General features: G+C 34.9%; 1 protein-coding gene across 1 annotated transcript in view; it reads right to left on the bottom strand.

The window, feature by feature from the left end:
• Nucleotides 1-21,732, bottom strand: part of LOC125049697 — a 38,729-nt gene extending 16,997 nt beyond the window's left edge. Inside the window, exons 1-23 of the mRNA XM_047649119.1 lie at nucleotides 21,574-21,732; nucleotides 20,515-21,224; nucleotides 20,135-20,417; nucleotides 19,281-19,489; nucleotides 18,549-18,691; nucleotides 17,994-18,136; nucleotides 17,256-17,461; nucleotides 15,981-16,144; nucleotides 15,547-15,689; nucleotides 14,700-14,835; nucleotides 13,624-13,777; nucleotides 12,562-12,778; nucleotides 9,725-9,852; nucleotides 8,603-8,728; nucleotides 7,815-7,968; nucleotides 6,986-7,174; nucleotides 5,701-5,846; nucleotides 4,581-4,916; nucleotides 3,221-3,314; nucleotides 2,498-2,634; nucleotides 1,755-1,758; nucleotides 1,375-1,619; nucleotides 729-873 (exon numbers count right to left, since the gene is read on the bottom strand). Of these exons, the coding sequence (XP_047505075.1) occupies nucleotides 729-873; nucleotides 1,375-1,619; nucleotides 1,755-1,758; nucleotides 2,498-2,634; nucleotides 3,221-3,314; nucleotides 4,581-4,916; nucleotides 5,701-5,846; nucleotides 6,986-7,174; nucleotides 7,815-7,968; nucleotides 8,603-8,728; nucleotides 9,725-9,852; nucleotides 12,562-12,778; nucleotides 13,624-13,777; nucleotides 14,700-14,835; nucleotides 15,547-15,689; nucleotides 15,981-16,144; nucleotides 17,256-17,461; nucleotides 17,994-18,136; nucleotides 18,549-18,691; nucleotides 19,281-19,489; nucleotides 20,135-20,417; nucleotides 20,515-21,224; nucleotides 21,574-21,606 (4,245 nt within the window). The 5' untranslated portion in view covers nucleotides 21,607-21,732. The remainder of the gene's footprint in view (nucleotides 1-728; nucleotides 874-1,374; nucleotides 1,620-1,754; nucleotides 1,759-2,497; nucleotides 2,635-3,220; nucleotides 3,315-4,580; nucleotides 4,917-5,700; nucleotides 5,847-6,985; nucleotides 7,175-7,814; nucleotides 7,969-8,602; nucleotides 8,729-9,724; nucleotides 9,853-12,561; nucleotides 12,779-13,623; nucleotides 13,778-14,699; nucleotides 14,836-15,546; nucleotides 15,690-15,980; nucleotides 16,145-17,255; nucleotides 17,462-17,993; nucleotides 18,137-18,548; nucleotides 18,692-19,280; nucleotides 19,490-20,134; nucleotides 20,418-20,514; nucleotides 21,225-21,573) is intronic.
• Nucleotides 21,733-22,054: the final 322 nt, after the last annotated feature.

The raw sequence follows: 22,054 nt of genomic DNA, 5'->3' as shown, positions 1-22,054 counted from the left end.
CGAACAATAAATTTAATTATTATTGGATTAACTTTTTTTTATGTAATAACAAGCTGACTCGGCCAAGCGTTGCTGTGGCTAAGGTTTTTGTTATATTACATAGTAGCAGACTATCCAAGGGAAACGGTAGGAGAACACTAGTCATGGGGACCACCATGCTTTTTTGGTGGCTATGCCATTATATTGTAGCTTATGTGAAACGTTGGTACTTTCAACACTGCGCCATCTGTTAGAATTGTGACTGTCAAATAATAATTAAATAATTTGCAATTAAATAAATTAAGCTATCCCATCTTTTAAGTTGGATCACACTATACACGGTGTGCAAATTTGATTGATATCGGTTCGATAGTTTAGGAGTCCATAGCGGACAAACAACGGGACACGTAATTTATATATATTGAAGATACGAGAAATTTATTCTATAACTGGACTATATGAGCAGTGTTGGCCTAGTGGCTGCAGCGTGCGACTCTTATCCCTGCTCTGCACCAATGGACTCTCTGTCTATGTGCGCATTTAATACTCGCGCGAACGGTGAAGGAAAACATCGTGAGGAAACTGGCTTGCCTTTGATCCAAAGAGTCGACGGCGTGTGTCAGACACAGGTGGCTGATCCACCCACTTGCCTATTAGATTGACAAATCATGATACAAATACAAAAATCTGAGGCCCAGACCTAAAAATGGTTTTAAAAACTACTTGAAATATCTATAATGCTCACTTACCGCAATTCGTATTGTAATCGGTGTACAATTTTGTGGACAACTTTTCTTAACAGGCGGCAACGGTCTGCGTATGCGCAGCTTGCCGACTAACTCCCATAACCGCCCATCCAGTTGCGATATACGACTAACCTCGCTTGACCATTCACTATAAATAACATTATGTTTGGTTAAACGATATACTTTAAAGTAAGATGAAGTATCAGACTTTTGTTTTCTGTTTTTAATGGAGAAACTCTAAAACTACTAAACCGATTTTAAAAATTATTTCGCCAAATGAAAACTATAGCGAAATGTGCAATAGAAAAATAACTTCGTTTGGAGAGCTTCCCTTCCCTCAGTTTAAAAAAGATATCTCGAGATAAAAAACATTGTGTTGGATAGTCTAATTATTATTGAAAGGGCTATTATAGTATCAGCAGGTCATAGCTAAAATAAATATAATATGTAAATAAAATCTGTCTATGACTGTAAAAACTAATAAGATTTGGGTTTTAAGTCTTTAGTTTAGTAAAATTATTTTATAAATACATTTTTTTAAATATCTCGACTTCAAGAAAGCTAAAAACATACAAACCAATAAATAATAACTCCAAAATGTCTTTAATGTCTTTCGTGTAATAGTCACAATTTTTACAAAAAAACTTACCGAGAAAACTGTTCTACTTCCACCAAATGTTTTTCAATAAACTTCATTACGACTCGTGTGTCGTTAAAGTTAACATTTTCCACTAGAGATTTTATGACGCGTTTCTTCTTTCTGAAATGGAAACGAATCGTAAAAGAGTGGTACACGAAGTGAGAAACAAAAGAGAGGCAGGAACATAAGAAGATGGGAGGACAATAAAAAAAGGTAGCGGGTCCAATGTGGATTCGAACCGCTAGGCCAAAGGACTAAAATAAATAGACATTAAGATAGTAGATAGGGACTTTATATTATATTTCTTTAGGCATAAGCTATCGCGGAATATACTTAAAAGGAGTATTAAGAATATCCATAGCGCTAAATCACGTGCATCATGAGCATACCCAACTACCACAAACTCACAACCTAACTTTCACACTATTACACAACACAGTCGAATTAGGTAAACTTAGTTAAATGTTTTTCAAATCTTTCCTTTTTTTTGTTTTTTTAATATTATGGCAACAAAAAATCTTTCCTTTCGTAAGGGCTAGCGCGCACATGACTGTTTCCTCACTCATAACAGCCTTGCGATTCTGTAACTCACACAGCGGCAATCGCGCTCAAACTAATATACTACTAAATTAATCGAAGCGTGAAATCGAACAGTTTGAAATATTAAAAAATATTTTAACCCGCAAAATTAATAAAGATATATTTTTTTAAAACACTATTTTGACCGGATTGACGTTATGTATTATTATAAATTTACAACTATTTAACATAATTTTAAATTTATCCGACGTTTCGCGTGCTTTACAGCGTGCGTGGTCACGGTGACTGAAGACAAAAGATGTTGAATGTCAAGAAGTATCACAGCTGCAGAGAAAGTTGCATTATCTGTATTTATTTCCCTGGAGTTGGTATCGACTAAAAGATGGAAGGTTTTGGCAAAAATGGCTCACGCTGTCCTCTAATTAAAATAGTTTATTAGTTATACAGTATATAGTTTATAGTTTGTTAGTTTTATTAGTAAATAGTTGTAAATTTATAATAATACATAACGTCAATCCGGTCAAAATAGTGTTTTATTTAAATGAGTTATGTTAATCAAAGACTATATATTTTTTTAATAAAACTTTCATACCTTTCATGAGTCCGTTCGTTTATATTACGTACAGCACGCAATGCTTGTTCGTAGTACGTTAGTGGGACGGGCACTTCACGTACAGAGGGAGAAGGAAGATTATATGGATGGGACATTTCCCATGCCGCTGATAATGCCTGAAAACAATATTCAAAAATTAGGGTCAATATAGTGTTCATTATATCAAAATAATAAAATATGAGTAAAATTTTCCTTAAACTAATTATTAGTTTTAAAAACCAGAAAGTTGATTAGACGGCTAAACATAGCGTTTCAATAGACCGATAAGACTGCTGTACACTGTCCCACCCTAGAGGACATAGGACCTTACTTAAGTATGAAGGCAAGTACGTGCGTAAGTACTGAGATAATTACAACGGTGTTTCACAACGTGAGGGGGTACAGGGGGGCAATTTTATTAAGAGGGGTAATTTGCAAATGAACTCAACGTTTATCATGATGTTTTGAAAATTGAATTATTGTGTTTCGTTAACAATTTCTTAGTGATTTATTCCTAAAACCTAAAATTTATGTTTTTTAAGTGAACAATTCAATTTTTAATATAATAAATTATGTATTTTACATTTCATAAGAATTTCAGGTATCGCACAAACAAGCTTGTGAAACACTGAATTAGAACTCATCGTAGCCATTCGTTTAAGCGATTTCATTACTTTATTACAAAGGTTTTTTTTTAATATTTTGGCATATTTCTTGAATTACCTGTTCAGGAATAAATATGGCGATGTCCGCGTTGTGAGGGTACGCCCGCACTTTATCGCCTTCCTCTAAACAGCGGACGTATTCACGAACCATTCTACCCAAAAACGATATTATTATCTTCTATACTATATATTATAAATCATTGTTATATATTCAAACTACTTGATATTTTGATACAATATATAGGTAATTTTTAAAAACTCTAATCATTGCTGATACAAGACAAAGAAACGGTCTTTAACTGATATTCTCTCCCAAATAAAAAATCCAATTCTTAAAAGGCCGGCCCGTTGGCCCCTGTTCTATAAAAAATAAGGCAAAAATTTAAGAAAACCCGAGAAATTTAAACCGTATATTATAGCTACCATGTTCAACGTAAGAACTTTAATCAAAGAAATAAAAAGTTTTAAAAGAATTTCTGATTCCTTGATAAAAAACATAATTTTTTTTAGAACAGGGGAAAACGGGATGAATGTTTGCCTGATGTTTAGTGATACCATGGACATACATTGCCAGAAGGCTCGCAAGTGTGTTGCCGGACTTACATATATTATAAGTAACATTTTGAGTGGGGTTGTTTGAAGTCCTGTTTCGTTAAAAAACATAATAATCAAATTAATATTATTTTTTTTATAGAACAGGGGACAAACGGGCAGAAGGCTCATCAGATGTTAGGTGATAGAGTCGCCCATGGACACTTGAGAAGAGAAGTAGCGACAAAGGGTGTCTAGATCCCGACCAACTTAAAACAATTATTGCTCAACAAAGTCCAATCCTAGGACCAGTGTTACCAACTCTTTCAACTTTTAGGATTTTTCTCAAATCTACTACCTTATAAAGATAATCCACCATCTTTTTGTTTATAAAAAATTTTAATTATACTTTTATATTGTTTAATTTTCTTTTATGCACACAATAAGTTAAAAACAGCGCGCTTTTGCGTTCTTGACAGTTGACATATATCGATATACATCAGCCAATAAGAAACCTCGGCTTATTTATTGCGAGTTTCGACTAATGACTAACTTCAAGGATCTCATGAACTTACTATGTTTGAATTTTGACAATTTTTAAGTTAATATTCATTTTTTTACTATAATTGATGAAGTGATTCCTTTTTTACGAAAAAAAAATGAATTAAAGGTATCACATCTGAGGGTAGGATTTTATATAAAACTCTAAATTATAGTTGGTAGATCTACCTACTTTTTGAATTGAAGATGGTTGGAAACTATCAACTTTTGAAATTGTATCTACCTACTCGATAAAATTCGAGTTAGTAACACTGCTTAGGACCTATCTACGGCATTCATATAGCAAATGGTAGTCACCAAAGTAGCCAATAGTGACTCTAACTCACCTCTCAGCGCCATTATGATATGTCACCAGGATATTGTCTCCTCCACTCCTCACTTCAACATTCTCTTCTATTTCTACATCGGAATTCGATTCATCACTGGACTCTTCAAACATATCGCTAATCGACAACTCCGGGAATATATTACTTGAGGTTGGACTTTTATCGAACGTCGTATTCGATTCTTCCGGAGAATCAACTGTTGGAGAATGATTCAATTCGGCTGTCTGTTGGTGATACGTAATCGTTTCTTGTAGGCGTTTCTTTAATTGGGCCAATGTACGCGTCTTGACTAGACCACTGAAGAATAGTGGACCAACTGGCGGTGACGTTTCGTGCCTGAAAGGAATGGTATACTAGAAAAACTAGAGATACAAAAATTAAGAGTTTTTGTAGCTATTTAATTGCAGGTACCTACTGTTTTAAATGAACCAGAAAGTGAATAGAGCATTGCAATACCATGTTTTTTTCACATAACAGGGCAAACGGGCAGGAGGCTCACCTGATGTTAAGTGCTACCGTCACAGGTGGACACTCTCAATGCCAGAAAACACGTAAGTGCGATGCCGATCTTTTAAGAATCGGTAAGCTCTTTTCTTGAAGGTCCATAAGTCGACAACAGGTTCCGAACAACTCCTCTGAACATTCTCCACGGTACGAGTAAAAGGTGCCGAGAGAATCCACATGTCTCAAGGGATCAAGCCGCTCGGAAAGTGACTGGTCGTTGACTGGGGAGCCCCCGCCTAGAGGTGGGAGCTACAGCCGTATTTGCGACCAAGCTTCCAAATCAAACTTTTTGGAGACTAATTTAGCCTTCCCTTCCAAATGTTGATGTTTCAACGACTTCACATTAATAATTGTATCGTGGGAAATGGCCACGCCGAACATTATACAATAATAACTCTGTTTTTATCACTGTCAACAGTTTTTCCATCATCATCTTCTAACACGTCTTATTAAGTCAATGCATAAATTTAGGCATCTAAAACCTAATTACCATTACTAATAAATAAATATTATCCGGGTTGTGTGTCAAAGTCAAAATCCACAATTGTCACTCACGCTCACGCATCATTAATTAAAACGCTGCAACATTTCATAACATCTACGATAGACAACTTACGGACTGGACTGTGGTCTTTGGAGATAGAGATGGAGGAACAGTCTCCATAAAGTCAGATGGGCCGGGTGGGAGAATGGGACACTTAGTACAGTATTAGCTGTGCGATGTATGACCAGATCTTCTGAAGACATTGTGCCGCCCACTTTCTGAAAACCAAAGAAATTCAAGAATAATATAGTGTCTCAGCGCCGATTTTAAACTTTAAATACATATAAAAAAAACAAATTGTATTTGTAATATTATAATTGCAGTAAATTATAATTTATTAGTGTGGATTTATGTCCGCAATATTACACATTTAAGATGTCTTCCATCACGGTAAACTCTTCAAAGCGGAATAGCGAATTTGCAAAGACACGCCGCGGACTTCAAATAATATGGCTCTCACTTGATGTGAATTTTTAGATGGTTGTAGTCTGTAGTAGTTAATTTTTTTGGATTATTTGGATCTTACAAGGACGTAATCTAAAGTGTAATGCCCGCCTTCCACTGCGACGGAACGGACCCATTACGGACTCCGCTATACTCGTATCGATGATTTTCATACATGTGCTTCCACCAGCGGAGACTAGCGCGCCGCGGAGAGACCGAGTTGAAACAGTCACGTATGAGGTTAGCGAGTTGACCGCGTTTCCCACGGAAATGAAAATGAAAATGTATGAAAATCATCGTTACGAGTATAGCGGAGTCCGTAATGGGTCCGTTCCGCTCGCAGTGGAAGGTTGGCATAAGGCCAAAATTCGTTGAAGACTTGAACGGTGGAGGTTCAAAGATGCAGCATGTTTTCTAACTGATCGTCGTGGATGCTCCGCGACCCTACAGCTCTATTTCGCGGGCGAATTGAATGATTCAGTTAACATCCTGTCGCTCTGAACTTTTCTACCCACTTAAGTAACTGAATGCTAGGGGCGTCACTTAAACGGCGGATTTCAAAGCGATTATAAAACTTGCGTTGTGCTTCACTCATAAATACTTCGGAACTCACTTCGGAAATACTTTAGTAGGAAGCTACATAGTGGTAAGGCGCGGCAGAAACTGCCTTGAAAACGCTCCGTTGCGGAACGACGAACGTCGAGGTGATACGCATGGTAAAAATCGCAAAATATATAAATGTTCTGGTATAATTTTTTTCTTAAACTTGTAAAAGAAATAAAGCTTGTCTAACCATAAATGCGGAATACATATAATAATTGTGTATTTTTCGTATAAAAGCAACAGGTGTATAAATGTTTATAAGTTGTTTAAAGTCTCGTAAAAGCTGCAAGTAAGGATTCTTAAGTGTTACCTTGATGGCATTATCGACATGTATCCTCTGCTTTTGGTCCCTCTGCGTCGCCAGTACATCCAGCAGACGAACATACAATCCCGATTGCAGCTCAGTACCATGAGCACGTCGAAGTACGCTCTCGCACAAAAGCGGCGCGGTTGTCGAGTAACGTAATGCGTCATCTATGTACTGTTTGCTGTTTTCAGTCTATAATTCAAAGAAAAAAATATAAATAATGTAAGCAGAAAAACACAAGAGTGAAGTTCGTCAATAGTGATTCATGTTTAACTTCACGCTACAATCCGCCATTTTAATGTACTCTCGCTTAGACTCGCGTAATCGTACTTGTCTCTACTCTCTTTCGCTCGAGACCACGCCGTGAATAGACGGGTGCATCACTCCACATCCATGAGTAACGTAGTTTTCATATTGTTAAAATTTTAGTATAAGTGTTTTAATGTTCCAAATTAATATTTAAAATCAAATTGTTCGTTTTTATTATAATATTATAATTTGTTTTACTCTACGTTTTAAAGAAACGGTAATAATGTAGATAATGTTGTACAGTATACTTCGAAAAAGCTTTATTGGAAATGTCCATTTACTTATTAATTAAAGAACATACATGATAGATTTTTTTAAATATATAATAAGAGCCCGGGACGCCCAAAAAGGGCAGTAATGGCAGCTCATAGACACCAATTTTTAGTGGGTGCGTTGCCGGCCTATAAATACTGATTTCAATCATACATTTTTCGGACAAGAATACACAGTATTACGAAATTTATAACAAGCTCTAGAGAAAGCTAAATAGATCATTCCCCCTAAAATAATAATTAAAACTAACCTGCAATATCATAGACACGTGATTATCAAGCGTCCTCCAGTCCTGCGTAAAACGTACGGCAGAATCTAATATTCCACGACTCGAACCCACTTGTGCTGGCGTCCATAACATGTGTAGCCATGCCGTTAGCATCGCACTACGGGTTTCCAGTGATCTATACAATTTCACCGAAGTTAACAAAGTGGTTACTTAAGTTAAGATTCAGATTTTCTTATCGCTAAGTATGAGTTCCGCATCTTTCGACAGTTTTGTTGATGATGTGTTCGTCTCAGCTTTACACTGCTGGTTTTTTTTTGTTGTAATTGATGATTTTTCAGTTATTTTTTATAGGGGCAGAAGGCTCGCCTGATGTTAAGTGATACCGCCGCCCATGGACACTCTCAATGCCAGAGGGCTCCCGAATGCGTTGCCGGCCTTTTAGAGTTCATCCGTTACAAACATAAACATACAAATCTAAAAAATATAACTATAGATTATTAATAGTGATTGTATTCTACAGCTATCTATATCAGGAACAGATGTGGTTAACGACAATTTTTGAAATAAACTTATAAATAAAATAATCCAATGGCGCCTCTTCCAGTTCTGCCATCTGTCTGACACATATTATACCCGATTTTCGGATTTGAGACTGAGGTTTTCCTTCGGGTTAGATAATATCTACGCCCTCAGGGATGAGAGTCGAACGCTGAAGATACTTGACTAAATAAATTAATAATACCACGCATAGCTGCAGCTCAAAATTCAATATAATAGCAGTAAAATTTCTTAATGTATTTTCTACTCACTTATCTTGAAGTTGTTGAATAACGAGATTCTGTAAGAGATCGGCGCCATTTTGTCCGCCACGCCCAAAGGCACGTTGAACGAGATTCGGTCGCCAGTTTAAGATCACTGTTATGATTTCTGCAAATCTGGAAAATTAATTAAAAAATATTTAGTGCATTTAATAAAGTCATAACTTATGTAAATAAAAATTGCGTGCGTACAAAGCACACATGTCAGAAGTGAAACTTCTTTGGCAAAAAACATTCTTTTCGATTTTACATTAGAACAGAACTACCGAGATTGAACTAGGATTTATATCCCTGATACAGTTTATAAAGAACCTCCTTCGTTATTATTGTTTTAATTAAGAAGAAAGTATGGATTAAAGAGTATTTTCTTAAAGAAAACACTTTTTTAACGGATTGAAGTATGTATTATTATAAATTCTTTATAAAAATTGAGTATTTTCTTATTGTTCACACGGTAGAAGATGCGTTCATTCGTATTGTAGTTTGTCTCGGAGGATATTGGAACACAAATGTTATTTTATACTATTTAATATCATCTCATAAATTACGTATGAATAATGTCAAAGGAAATAAACTAAAGTATACGAGGGGCGTTATTTATATTATAATTGTATCAAAAATGTCACCTTGCTTATTTTTTTATAATAATTTTCTTAATCCCCCCGCTTCTTGTGGTGCGGGACCGTATTTAACTAAGATACGTAGGTATAGCCACTTCGCCAATAATATTATACATATAAATTTCTAGTAATATTCATTGGCGTCTCGCGAGTTCCGCCCCTACACTTTTGGTGCAGTGACGAATATTACAATACTATCCTATTTGCATATTAGAAAGAAATGATCACGAAACAGATACAAAAATCTGAGGCCCAGACCTAAAAGGTTGTAGCCCTGTTTTTAAATAAAGGCAAATTAACACCAAACTCCATATTTCATTCGACATCGTGTCCCACCACGATTTGTAACAATCATTTGTAAGTGATTCATTAATATTTCTTATCAGAAAAATTGCAAGGAATTTATTATCAGTACTAAGTGTACTGGCGTAACGAGAGAAGCGTGAATTACTCAAAGCAATATTAAATTATTGGAGCAAATTGCGTGACTTACTTAGGAGTAAGGGAGATGGACTCGGGTGAAGAAGCCATCACAGTAACGAGCTGCCCCAAGCAGTGCAGAGCTTCCACAGGCCGAGACACCGCTAAGCGATGTAAGGCATCCACGCCTGGACCACAGGCCTGTAAAGATATATTTTTTGAAGTTATACTTCTTTAGGCGCGTTATGAAAAATTGATGAGAGTAAAATTTTAGCATGCGCGCGCACCGTGACACAAAATTAACAGAATGAAGTTGCCCACGTAAGATGCTACGGCATTGGACATAATTTAAAAACAACATTCGAATAATAATAGAATTTATGTTACACTTAATGTAAGAGAATAATAATAAATATTTATTTAAATATTTTTTCAAATGTAAACTGAACTTTATTGATTATAATGACTCCTTTTCCAGTCTTTGATTACTTAATTGTAATTAATTATTTGCATGCAATCAAAAACTATTTTTAATAATGCCAAAGAAGTATAACTTCTTACGCGCGTACATAAGTACACGCACCCTTTTTTTTTAATTACAGGTGGGTACCACAGGCCTTCTATAGGCCTATTATAGGCACCAGCCTCTTACAAAGATATTAATATTGTCAGGCAAATAAACTTTCTTCTATAATAAAGAAAATTAAAAAATACTTTATTCTTGTTCTATGCAATTTCTATATATTTTTGAAAATAAATATAGCCTACACTCACTAAAAACATCACCAGTGTCTCACCACACACGATGATCTAGTAAATACAAGGTCGAGAATTCTGTCACAATTATTATAAAAGTATTGTTTGAAATCCTTAGTATTAGAGCAAGATCCCAGGGCCGCCAGACGTCACGTATTTTCTGACGGATGAAATGTGGACGATTGAGTAGTGTTAGTATGTACTATGATCGTATGCCTACCTGCTAGCTTGGTCAAACGGCCAATTTCCAGGTATCAGGTAATCAAGGTACACAAAAACATTACTTACTTCACGTAAATTCTCATGGCTGATTTTTATATATGTTTTCGAGTATATAGTTAAAAATAAATTGTCAATACTCCCAGACACTTTCCGTCGGCCATATTGCTTAACAGACGCTTTAAGGGTCTCAAAATAATTAGTCAACTTCACGTAAATTCTGACGCTCCATTTTTATATATGTTCATCCGACAACTATTTTAAAAGCTTTGACAAGAAGACAGACCGATCCAAGGGGCCAATCATCCCCTAAACTAAATTTTAATATCTCTGTGAGTGGGAGAGCATTATGTACGCGCATGAGACTGAGTGAGACCGACTGCGCTGTTAAAGCCATGAAAATTACTTGAACGTGTATTCAACATAATACAAAAATGTATCTGTGATGTTTACAACGTTCCTGGAATAATTGATGTAGATGCTGCCAGACTACAGTTGTTTATTAATACATACATGGTATCTGATATAAATGAAGAATTCAATCGAAAGAATTTAAGAAACTTCGATGCCAGTAACTTACCACCTTGTAAAAGTGAGCTTTGGCAAAAGGTTCGACGGGGTAGCTATATCGCTAGTCTTTGGAACAATGCATGTATGAAGATGATAAATATTTTCAACCCCGAAAACAATGGCTGGACACTACAAGATGGTAAATATGATTTTCATTGGTTCGATGGAGATCAATTACCGGGATTTGTCAGTTAGTCGCTGGAAGAACAATCAGGTAAATTATTTTCGTTTCTCATATTATTTGTATCTTTTTAGTTTTTTCAGACCTTCATTGTTTAACTTGTTTTTTACAGAGGAAGAAAATAAGGATAATGCTGATGATGACGATCACGATTTAGATATTCAATTTCAAGATTGGCTGGATGATGAATTATCTAATTTCAACGATGATGATAATGAAGATTAAAAGCCACTGTTAAGAAATATTGAAGAATTAATATTTTTCCACTTTGTTTCCAAATTTCCAATAAATAATTTATTAAAATAATTGCTGCTATTTAAATATAAGTGGTATTTTAAAAAAAAAATTTTAGTTATAATTAATAAATTGAAAAAAAAATGTCGGCTAGCTTTAGTATTATTTATTATATGTCAATTTTTTTTCTTATTTTTGTTGCTATAATTTACTTGTCAACAAAAGTTCTAAAAATTATAAAATATCTGTTCAAGTAATTTTCATGGCCTTAATAGCGCAGTCGGTCTCACTCAGTCTCATGGGCGTACATAATGCTCTCCCACTCACAGAGATATTAAAATTTAGTTTAGGGGATGATTGGCCCCTTGGATCGGTCTGTCTTCTTGTCAAAGCTTTTAAAATAGTTGTCGGATGAACATATATAAAAATGGAGCGTCAGAATTTACGTGAAGTTGACTAATTATTTTGAGACCCTTAAAGCGTCTGTTAAGCAATATGGCCGACGGAAAGTGTCTGGGAGTATTGACAATTTATTTTTAACTATACACTCGAAAACATATATAAAAATCAGCCATGAGAATTTACGTGAAGTAAGTAATGTTTTTGTGTACCTTGATTACCTGATACCTGGAAATTGGCCGTTTGACCAAGCTAGCAGGTAGGCATACGATCATAGTACATACTAACACTACTCAATCGTCCACATTTCATCCGTCAGAAAATACGTGACGTCTGGCGGCCCTGGGATCTTGGACTATATTAATTAAATCGATAAAAGGTTGATATGAAGAAGAGACATACAATGACAAAGAGGGTAATGAGGAAAAAGAAAGAGAGGTCGCCCTCTTGCAAGATTGTTCAAGATAGAGAGCGATGGAGCCAATTGGAGGAGGCCTATAAGATAGATAGCCGATATTTTAAAGCATGTCCAAATAATTTACAATACTTACAAGTGGTACACAATGTCCCCAATCAGTAGCCAGTAACGCAAACATAACTTCCGACAGTGTATCTGGGGCCTTATCTAGACCTGGGGCCTCGAGCGGAAGGGCCCAGTGGGAGCGGTGCAGACGCAAAAGTTTCAGAAGCGCCCAAATCCACTCCGGGGCCTCTGGGATTTGTGAGACCCACCATCCAATGTAAAGTTGGGCTTCCAGAGATACTCCACTGAAACAATATATTTTTCAAAACAAAGATGTACCGAACCAAAAAATAAACAGAAAAGTGATAGTAAATGTAATTTTTTATGATTTAAATATAATAAAAAATAAATAAATCAGTGGCGCTACAACCTTTTTGGGTCTGGACCTCAGGTTTCTATATCCATTACATGATCATTTCTCTCTTGCAATAGACCCAAAAAGACACCGGCGTGTGCCAGGCACAGGGGTCTAATCACCTACTTGCCTATTAGATAAACAAATGATCATGAAACGGATACCGAAATCTGTGGCCCAAATCTAAAATGGTGTAGCACCACTGATACTGTGTGTTAAACATTTATTTGTTTATTGTGTGTTGTGTTTATACTACGTAAACACACAATTAGTTTCTCAGTATTTACCCCAGTTACATAATATTTACTCAGAAGGTAAGTCAGCTTTCACGGACTCCTAGCACTAATGAACTTAACCATAAGTTAATGGAGTACTGCAAAAACCGCTCAACATTATTTATGTTTATTCTGGCCGTAATAATTAGTATGCTTTCATATTTTCTTTAGTAAACTTATAAATAACAGGTATTGTTCTGAGTGTTTCTATTGGCTAATATAATTACGAGTATAAGAAAGTAAGAACATTAATTAGCCGATTACATTTCTCTATTTGTCTTTGTCGTCTTCGTCAGTTTAAAAATTACGGCGTGCGTCAGGCGCAGGAGACTGATCTTGCCTATTACATTGACAAATGATCATGAAACAGATCCGATGCCCAGACCTAAAATGGTTGTTGCGCCACAATTTTATTTTTATAAGAAAAATTATGTGTCATGTTTTAAAATTTAAAGATTACCTGTGAGGCGTATAATCCATATCCAGTAATAAATATTGAATAATTTGAGGGCATTTTTGGGTCCAATCATTGATTACTTGCTGTAAGTCTGTCAGATTCGGCCGCCATTTTGAGACGCACAAATGTTTCATCAGATTGCTGTCTATGGACTCACCTGAAACCAGAAACTTCAAACTTCAACTTTTATATGAAATATAATCGTTTTATACATAATACTTATAAATTGCGCATATTTATTATTAGACAATCATGTTTACATTAAAAACTTTACTGAAATCTTTTTGTTCGTTCCGCGTTAGCTATCTGCGTGCGCGCGCACGTACGCGCGGAACGAACAAAATGTTATGAAATTAAATCAAATAATTATTTTTATAAATGGTGGTTCTATAATCCTATAGTTGTTTATTTATGTTATATAGTAACTGCTTGTTACCACTTTAATGAATAAATCTCGTAAATTCTAATGGCGACTATATTCCTTTGCTAATAAGGTTTATTTTGCAAAGCACAAAAAAATGTTATTCTTTTTCATTTTGTATTCTGTATGTTAAAAATAAAATTGATATCATCGATGAAGGGGTCAAAAAACAAAATTTATAGATAAGCAAAATATGAGAATTGTTGCTCGTTTTAGGGCATTTAATGTTTATAAAATTAACGCCTCTTTTTCTTATACTAAAATAACTTCGGTGGGGAAAAAAAAGGAAGAAAATCATGGCAATCGTAAACTTTATTTGCCAGTTCTCAACAACCGCGCCGCTGATTTCAGAACCAGCTGTGTGAAGGATAAATATAGGTGTTTCATATTAAATAATTAGCGTAATGCAAGTGCGGGGAGCGGGGGCAAGCGAGCGTTCTAACGTCTCGGTTATTCACCTGAGGTCACTGACCTCACCACACGCCTCATAAATATCCATTAATTCGCTTCGTCCGTTTGCAAGTTAAAGCACAATACTGCCTATATGATTAAATGATACCTGCTTAGATTTTTGAACTTCAAACTGTAGAAATTCGTCCTGACAATAATTAATTGTACTAAAAACTTTAATTTTTATAATATAATAATGATTACATACCCTGTGAAATATCAGCGAATATATGCAATGCTGTCGTATATAAATATGGGTGAGCATCTAAAAGGCGAGAAATGTTTTCCCGAGCCACAGAGTCACATAAACATTTCAGATTCGCCGGTTTACGTTTGATTCCAGTCTGAAATATATATAATCTGTGATATTAGTTCCCTATAGTCGCGCAGTATTAATTCTAGTAAGAAATTTTATTGCACTATCTTTTAGGAGTCAGTAGAGTTTCTTATGGTAAGATTGAGAAACGTCAAAAATTAATTGAATTTTGACATACTGGCGTCATGGTTCGCGCTTTCTAAATCTCACTATATATCCAAAATGGCGGCCAAATTCGAATTGAGCGTTAGGTTAGCTTAATAACAAAGAGCATAAATTCTTATAGATGCGTTTTTTTAAGTACGGAAACAAACGGGCAGGAGGCTCTTATGTTAAGTGGTACCGCCGCCCATGGACAAAGACACTGCCAGAAACCTCGCAAGTACAGGAAAAATGGTTGACAAGGCCAACTAGATTTATGTTTAATCTTAAAAAAAATCAATGAAGCTACAACCTTTTAAGGTCTGGGCCTCAGATTTCTGTATCTGTTTCATGATCATTTGTCAATCCAATAAGCAAGTAGGTGATCAGCCTCCCTTGCCTGACACACGCCGTCGACTGTTTGGGTCTAAGGCAAGCCGGTTTCCTCACGATGCTTTCCTTCACTATTCAAGCGAATATTAAATGCGCACATAGAAAAAAAGTCCACTAGTGCACAGCCGGGGATCGAACCTACGACCTCAAGGATGAGAGTCGCACGCTGAAGCCACTACGCAAACACTGCTATGTTAAATCTTACCTCGAACAAAAACTGCAGTACAGCGGATGCCAAATCGTTATCCACTAGTCGATCAATCGCTACTTGCGTAACCACTTTCACCCGCGACTCACAACTCACTACTGGTATTGTGTTTAGGGCTTCCACACGTTGAGGTGATTTGTCTGAAAGGCACCAGAATATATAGAAACCAAGTTTTTGGTTTTTTACTTTTACACAATTTTTTTTTCGAAACCTGGCTGAGCACTAATGGGCTTTCTGCCGACGTGCGCATTTGACATTCCCTCCAACGGTGAAGGAAAATATCGTGAGGAAACCGGCGTGCCTTAAACCCAAAAAGTCGACGGCGTGTGTCAGGCACAGGAGGCTGATCACCTACTTGCCTATTAGATTGACTAATGATCATTTAATAAATACAAATCTGAGGCCAAGAACTTTTATCTGTATAAACTTACCATGTAAGTTTTCAAACGCCATACAATATTCCCGAGCTGAGTCGTCTGTGAGCAGAGTAGAAGGGAGTTTATCCAATTCCTCTCCCATTATTGACAGTCCCATAGAGAAACAAGCCTCCAACTCGGACTCTATTCTATCTTCTAACTCTTTGGTGTACTTATTCCTGGGTAATTTATTTATATTTTGAAATCAAAATTCATTTATTTTAATATAATTTGCGTGATGAAAATTAAGTTGAAAATAAACAGAGTGCTTTTAGTGAAATTATTTTATAAAACAGGAGGCACACCCATCTGATGTAAAGTGATACATGGGTAGTCACAATGCCAGACTGCTCGCAAGTGCGTTGCCGGCCTTTTAAGAATCGGTACGCTCTTTTCTTGAAGGACCCAAGTCCGGAAATCGTTTAATTAACATGATGGTACGGTGTTAAGAGCTTAGGGAGCGTTCAAGTATTACGTCACGCAATTTTTGGAGATTATTGACGACCCCCCCCCCCCCATGTAACGCTCCGTAACGTTTTTCTGTACCCAATAGTAAAACGTTTCGTGACCACCCAGTGACTCTTTATACCTCCTGGAAAGTCGAAAATAATATTAATAACAATAACGCGTAATTTAAATAACTTCTTGAAATTATCATGACTTTAATATAAAGACTGGAGAATTACTCATAATGTTAGTGATTTGCAAATATTAACATTCATGAGAATTCAAAATAAAATTGAATCAAATGTAATAACAGTGGTGACGATAGGCTGTGTATGTATACAAATACTTTTATGAACTGCAAATTTCATTGCAATTGTATAAACAATCCATATTCTTGGTAAAGGGAAGAGTTTTAGTCAGTGATTAAACCGACTTTTTAAACATTTCAATAGTTTAATGGCTTACTTTATTTAAAATATAAACTAAACTATAACGCCGTATACCCAGAACGCGTTCTCGGAAATCGCGTAGTAGGAGTATTTACGTAAAACCGTTTTTTTTTTAAATTTAAATATTTTATTTTTTTAGTTTAATTTAAAAACATAATTGAAACAGGTGCAAAGATACGCAAACTTAATTATGAACTTGACCAATCATTATAAATTTCACACTACAGAATAATTACTTGAGTAAATTCCGCGTTATAGGGGGGACATACGGCGTTATATGGGGGTTACTGTACACTATATACATTACATATAGACACTATTTTACTTGTGTATGATGAAATTTAAAGTGACGTCACACAGATCAATGACCAGTTGTAGATTTGAAATTACTCACCTAGAATGCATATGGAGTGCAGCCAGTGCGTGCAACAAACTCGCCGCTAACGTACGCAACCTATCACGTAGACGCACGTAACCGTGATGCGTACGCGCACCACGCGATATTACGTCTAGCAATACTCTCGCGCCACAACTGGCCTTTAACACCCCATGGCCACCGGATAAATCACCCCATTCGTATTCACTGGTATCTGTTATATCCTGATAAAAAATAATGGTGTAATGCTTGAGCGAGAAATTTTTAACTTAAAAACCGAGGAATTAGACTTTTAACTTCAATCACATCTTTAGTTTTATTTTAACATCATGAGTTCTTCTTGGCAAATTAATAATAATCTTCTCCCCTGTCATTGTGTCCAGGGACTTTTTCTATCTCTCAAATTTTTACAAAGAACAAGATACATCATATTAAATACAAACACTAGTTCACGAATGGAGTGGTACTGAACTGAAATACTAGTATTCAGGTTACATTAAATTATTGTCTTTCCAGGAATCTAATCTACGATCTCAGGGACAAATCTTTGACCAAGGAAGAGCAACAACAAGTAACAAGCCAAGCCATCCATTTTGCTTTGATCAAAGCCTTATTGTAGACACTTTTAAAAACTAGAACTACGTTTTAATACTAAAAATAATTACAAATTTTTATTCTTACTTGAAATATATATTGAATTATTATATTTTTGATGACACACATTTTATATTTTTAATAACATTTCAAAAAACTTACCGCTCTAGAGAACAGAGCGAGCCTAGCGACAATCTCCCTGAGGGGTAAAGAGTTTAGCACGATCATTAGATCTCTTTCTCGCAGACGACCTTCCCCCACTGCTCCACTATCGCCCTTTACGTCCACCTCCTCCCAAGACTCGTCTAAAATTGTAATAAATGTATCATTTGTGATGCAAATATATCAGCGCTCGAGGTTAAGAGACGAGACTTAGTGCCCCTCCTCCATGTGTTAAATGCAATTCGTTTTTGACATAAGGAAGTTATGTTTGGCGCTCACGTCTCTTAGTCTTACCTTACCGAGTTTTCCAATAAATAATTTATTTTAACCAAGTATAGATTCATTTATAATGAAACTCTCTATTGTGGAGATTGCCCATCCCATAAGCTAAGATAGAAGTAAATTATAAAAAATAATCATTTATAAAATAATAACATTACTTTAACAGCAAATTAATTCTGGTGTAAAATAATGTTTAGTTTGACAGTTACACCAGAAATATATTTCACGCATAGAAATCAATTCATATTAAACAAGATGAAAGAGTAATCTTACCCTCAACGCACTCATAAGCATTTTCCAACGAGGCGTTCCCAGTAAGCAATAAATCCAAAATAGCAATAACCCTCGCTGCAGAACTTAGATCATTCGCACGCGCACGTAGGATTCGCCCCGCCCACTGCACTGAGCGGCTCTGTCTGTGAATATTAAAAAAAACTATTACTAGACCGTCTCTATTTTACAGTGACCGGCAATGGCAATGACAAATTTAACCAATGAAGTACATATACATTATGTACTTCATTTTCGGGTTAACAGAAAGCAGAACAAAAATATAATTAAAACAGACGCAAAAGCCTGCTAAAACGCCATTGAAGATTTCAGCACTAAAGGCAAATACAATATTTCAACATTTCATGCATTCTAAATTAAAAGTTAGATGATCAATCTAGGATGTGTAATTCACACAAGAAATTGCAAATATAGCCATTTGCAACACAGCAATGGATATTGTCAGAATTAAGTTTTAATGAGACCTTGGAACATGTAACACCTTATATATAATATGTTCTATAATTTTTCAGTGTTACTTGTAATTTTATTTTTCTTATTTGGTTATGCAATTTACCCTAAAAATATTTCTTTTTAGTTTTTTTCCTTACTAAGGTTGTCTGGAACAGATACCTTGTTAGAGATAAGGCCGCCTATGGCATTATATATTCATATCAGAATAATTTATGTTACTTGTTTTTCTTTTAATGTAACGAAGTTAAAATAAATAAATACCTGAACAAATGATGAATAATGAATAGTAGCTGCCTCAAATCCCTCTCATCTATCAGTGCATCAGCCAATACTGCAGTCCATCGCTCAAGTGCTTGAGGAAATGCTACTGGAGCCCCATCGCTCAGACGTAATGCTTGTAGTATCAATGACAACGCTTCACGAATTTCACCCTTATTGCTTTGAACTGTGTCTGATATTAATTCGTCTATCTGAAAATAATATTGTAACCTAACTAATTGTTTTTAAAAAGGTTTTTTTTCGAAGAATATTTGACACTTTATAATATTATATGTAATACAAAAACCATTAAATCACTTAATGATGATACTAACTTGAAATATCAATATTTATTGATGGTGATGTAACATTTAACTGTCATGAATTAGACAATTAAAATTCATATATCATAATTATAAAATATGTCCACCATGCAATTTTAAACTGTTCTTTTTTTTATAACTACTATTTTATCATATTTCAATAGTAGAATTAATGAGTCTATAATGTATGATATACAAAACCCAAAACCTTTTATGAAAACAAGGTGATGCCCAAAACCAATATTATTATGTTAAAAGGTTAAAAAACAATTGCATATGAAGTGATTTTTTTATAGGATTTGGATAGTACTAAGTATATTTTGATGTGCATGTTCAGAGACATAACAGTGTTACTATTACTAACAGTATTAGCTCAGTGGGTAGTCTTAAACCTGCATTTAGAAGACATGCATCAGGCACAGAAGGCTATTTGCCAACAAAGAAAATAATCAGATAAAGAAACAGATGTAATTTACAGCCAATATTGGGTTTTAGCACCATTGGATAATTTATACTACTAATCAAAACACACACTTGTGAATAAGCCAACAAAGCAGCATGCTGATGATGGCAATAGGTTTCCTGAACATCCCGCAACAGTCCTTCTAATCTCATCTTTGCAACTGGTAGCCTATCTTTCTGCAACTCAGCATAATCATACAATACATGTAGCTCAACATTTGCACCACAGGGACACCGTTCTGTTATTGTAATACTTTTTTTCTCTATTTTCCATAAAACACTCCTTCTTTTTTCTTCATCAATATACCCACAATTGATATTGACTCTTTCCTTCTCTAATGCTGATAGGGATGATCTGTAAGAAAAATTAATACAATGTCAGAACAGTTTAAAGTAGCAGTATTTTAATGACAAAAACATAATGTATTTAAAGTATTTTTATAAGACAATACCTGAATGTAGATAAAAGATCAACAAGAGGATGGTCAGGTCCACTTGTAGGTCCCGTTTCAACAGCAACCTCTTCTCTTTCACTCAAACCTTTTACTTCAGCTATTTCCCGTCCTCCAAAAATTCTAATGGCCTCTGCTAAAGGAATACTTTTAGCTTTTTTCTTTTTAATAATTGCAGGCTCATGATGCATTTCACGTTTTTCTACATTTGCCTGTGTAGGTAAGCTAAAAATTGGTGCAGATGGTTTTATATCTTCTTTCTGATCTGTTAATTCACATGAATTTTGAAGATCTGGTATTTTAATTTTTTGTAGACCTTTATTTAAATCTTTAAAAGTTAAATCTTCGGTTTTGTTTATTTTTATTACATTTAAACTAGTATCTGCTGCTTCTTTATATTCCTTTGTGTCACTAATACAGTTATATTCTGCACAAGTACTTATTTCACTTTGAATAAATTCAGTATTTTCAGTCACATTATGTTCCAAAGTATTACTTGCACCCTCAGATGTACATTCAATATTATTATAAGATTTGGAAGTGTCAATATTATTATCTAAAGTGAAAATTGTATTATCTTGGACTGATACTTCTGGGACAGTTTTTGCCATATTACCAACATTTTCTGGTACTTCCTCAAAAGGTTCATGTAGACTTTTTAAATTACTTTCTTTGTCATAAGTAGCAGTTTTAACTTTGGATTTCTTTTTCTAAAAAAGAAAAATGTTATTAGTAGTCATAATAGCTGTATTAATTTAATAATAAAGCATATGCATTTCATTTGTATTTATTGTTAAGTCGGCGAAAGATATAAACCTAAGAATTACTTTACGTTTATTTATTTACTAAATGCCAAGGCCAGATGAGATGTATTTAGTGATCTTAGGTCAAAAGGAAATTGTAATTACGTTTTCAGACTATCAGAATATATGAAATATTCCTTAAACTTACTACTTTAGACTTAAATCATGTCTATTTATCTACGCATTAGTTTCATACAAAGAAAACGTTCTGTGCTAATTTATGATGTATATTATGTGTAAAAGATTTTAAACATACCTCTTTGCGTTTTTCTTTCATAAGTGTCGCCATTATGGTAACTTTTAATTAAATGATTAAGTATTCACTATTCTATAGTATTTTTACATTGTTTGTTTATTAAGTTTTGGAATAATCTTTATTTATTTTTGTTTTGTGCTGTCAATTAAGAGAAAAAATATTGTATTTCTGAAAAGTCAGATTAAAACATCTGATTTACGTCAAGTTAGTAAACTCTGCTGCAGTTGTCATCTGCCAAAAAATACACGTCAAATTCATTTTGGGGGGTTTTGAAATCAGTTTTTAAAACTTCTTCAATTATCAATATGAAGACATAAATGCGATTATGATCTTGTGATTCATTTATTCATATGGATAACCAATTTTACTTCTCATCCATATCAGTGCTATGATTAGTCACTCTGTTTCGCTTCATCGTTTATGCTCATTGCTCAGTTCAATGTTCATACCTATCGTTCATACTCCATCATTCATGCTCAAT

The sequence above is a fragment of the Pieris napi genome, chromosome 5 (assembly GCF_905475465.1).
Source record: "Pieris napi chromosome 5, ilPieNapi1.2, whole genome shotgun sequence".
NCBI classification, from domain to species: Eukaryota; Metazoa; Arthropoda; class Insecta; order Lepidoptera; family Pieridae; genus Pieris; species Pieris napi.
The sequence above is the reverse complement of the archived record's forward strand: the minus strand, read 5'-3'. Positions and strand labels throughout refer to the sequence as shown.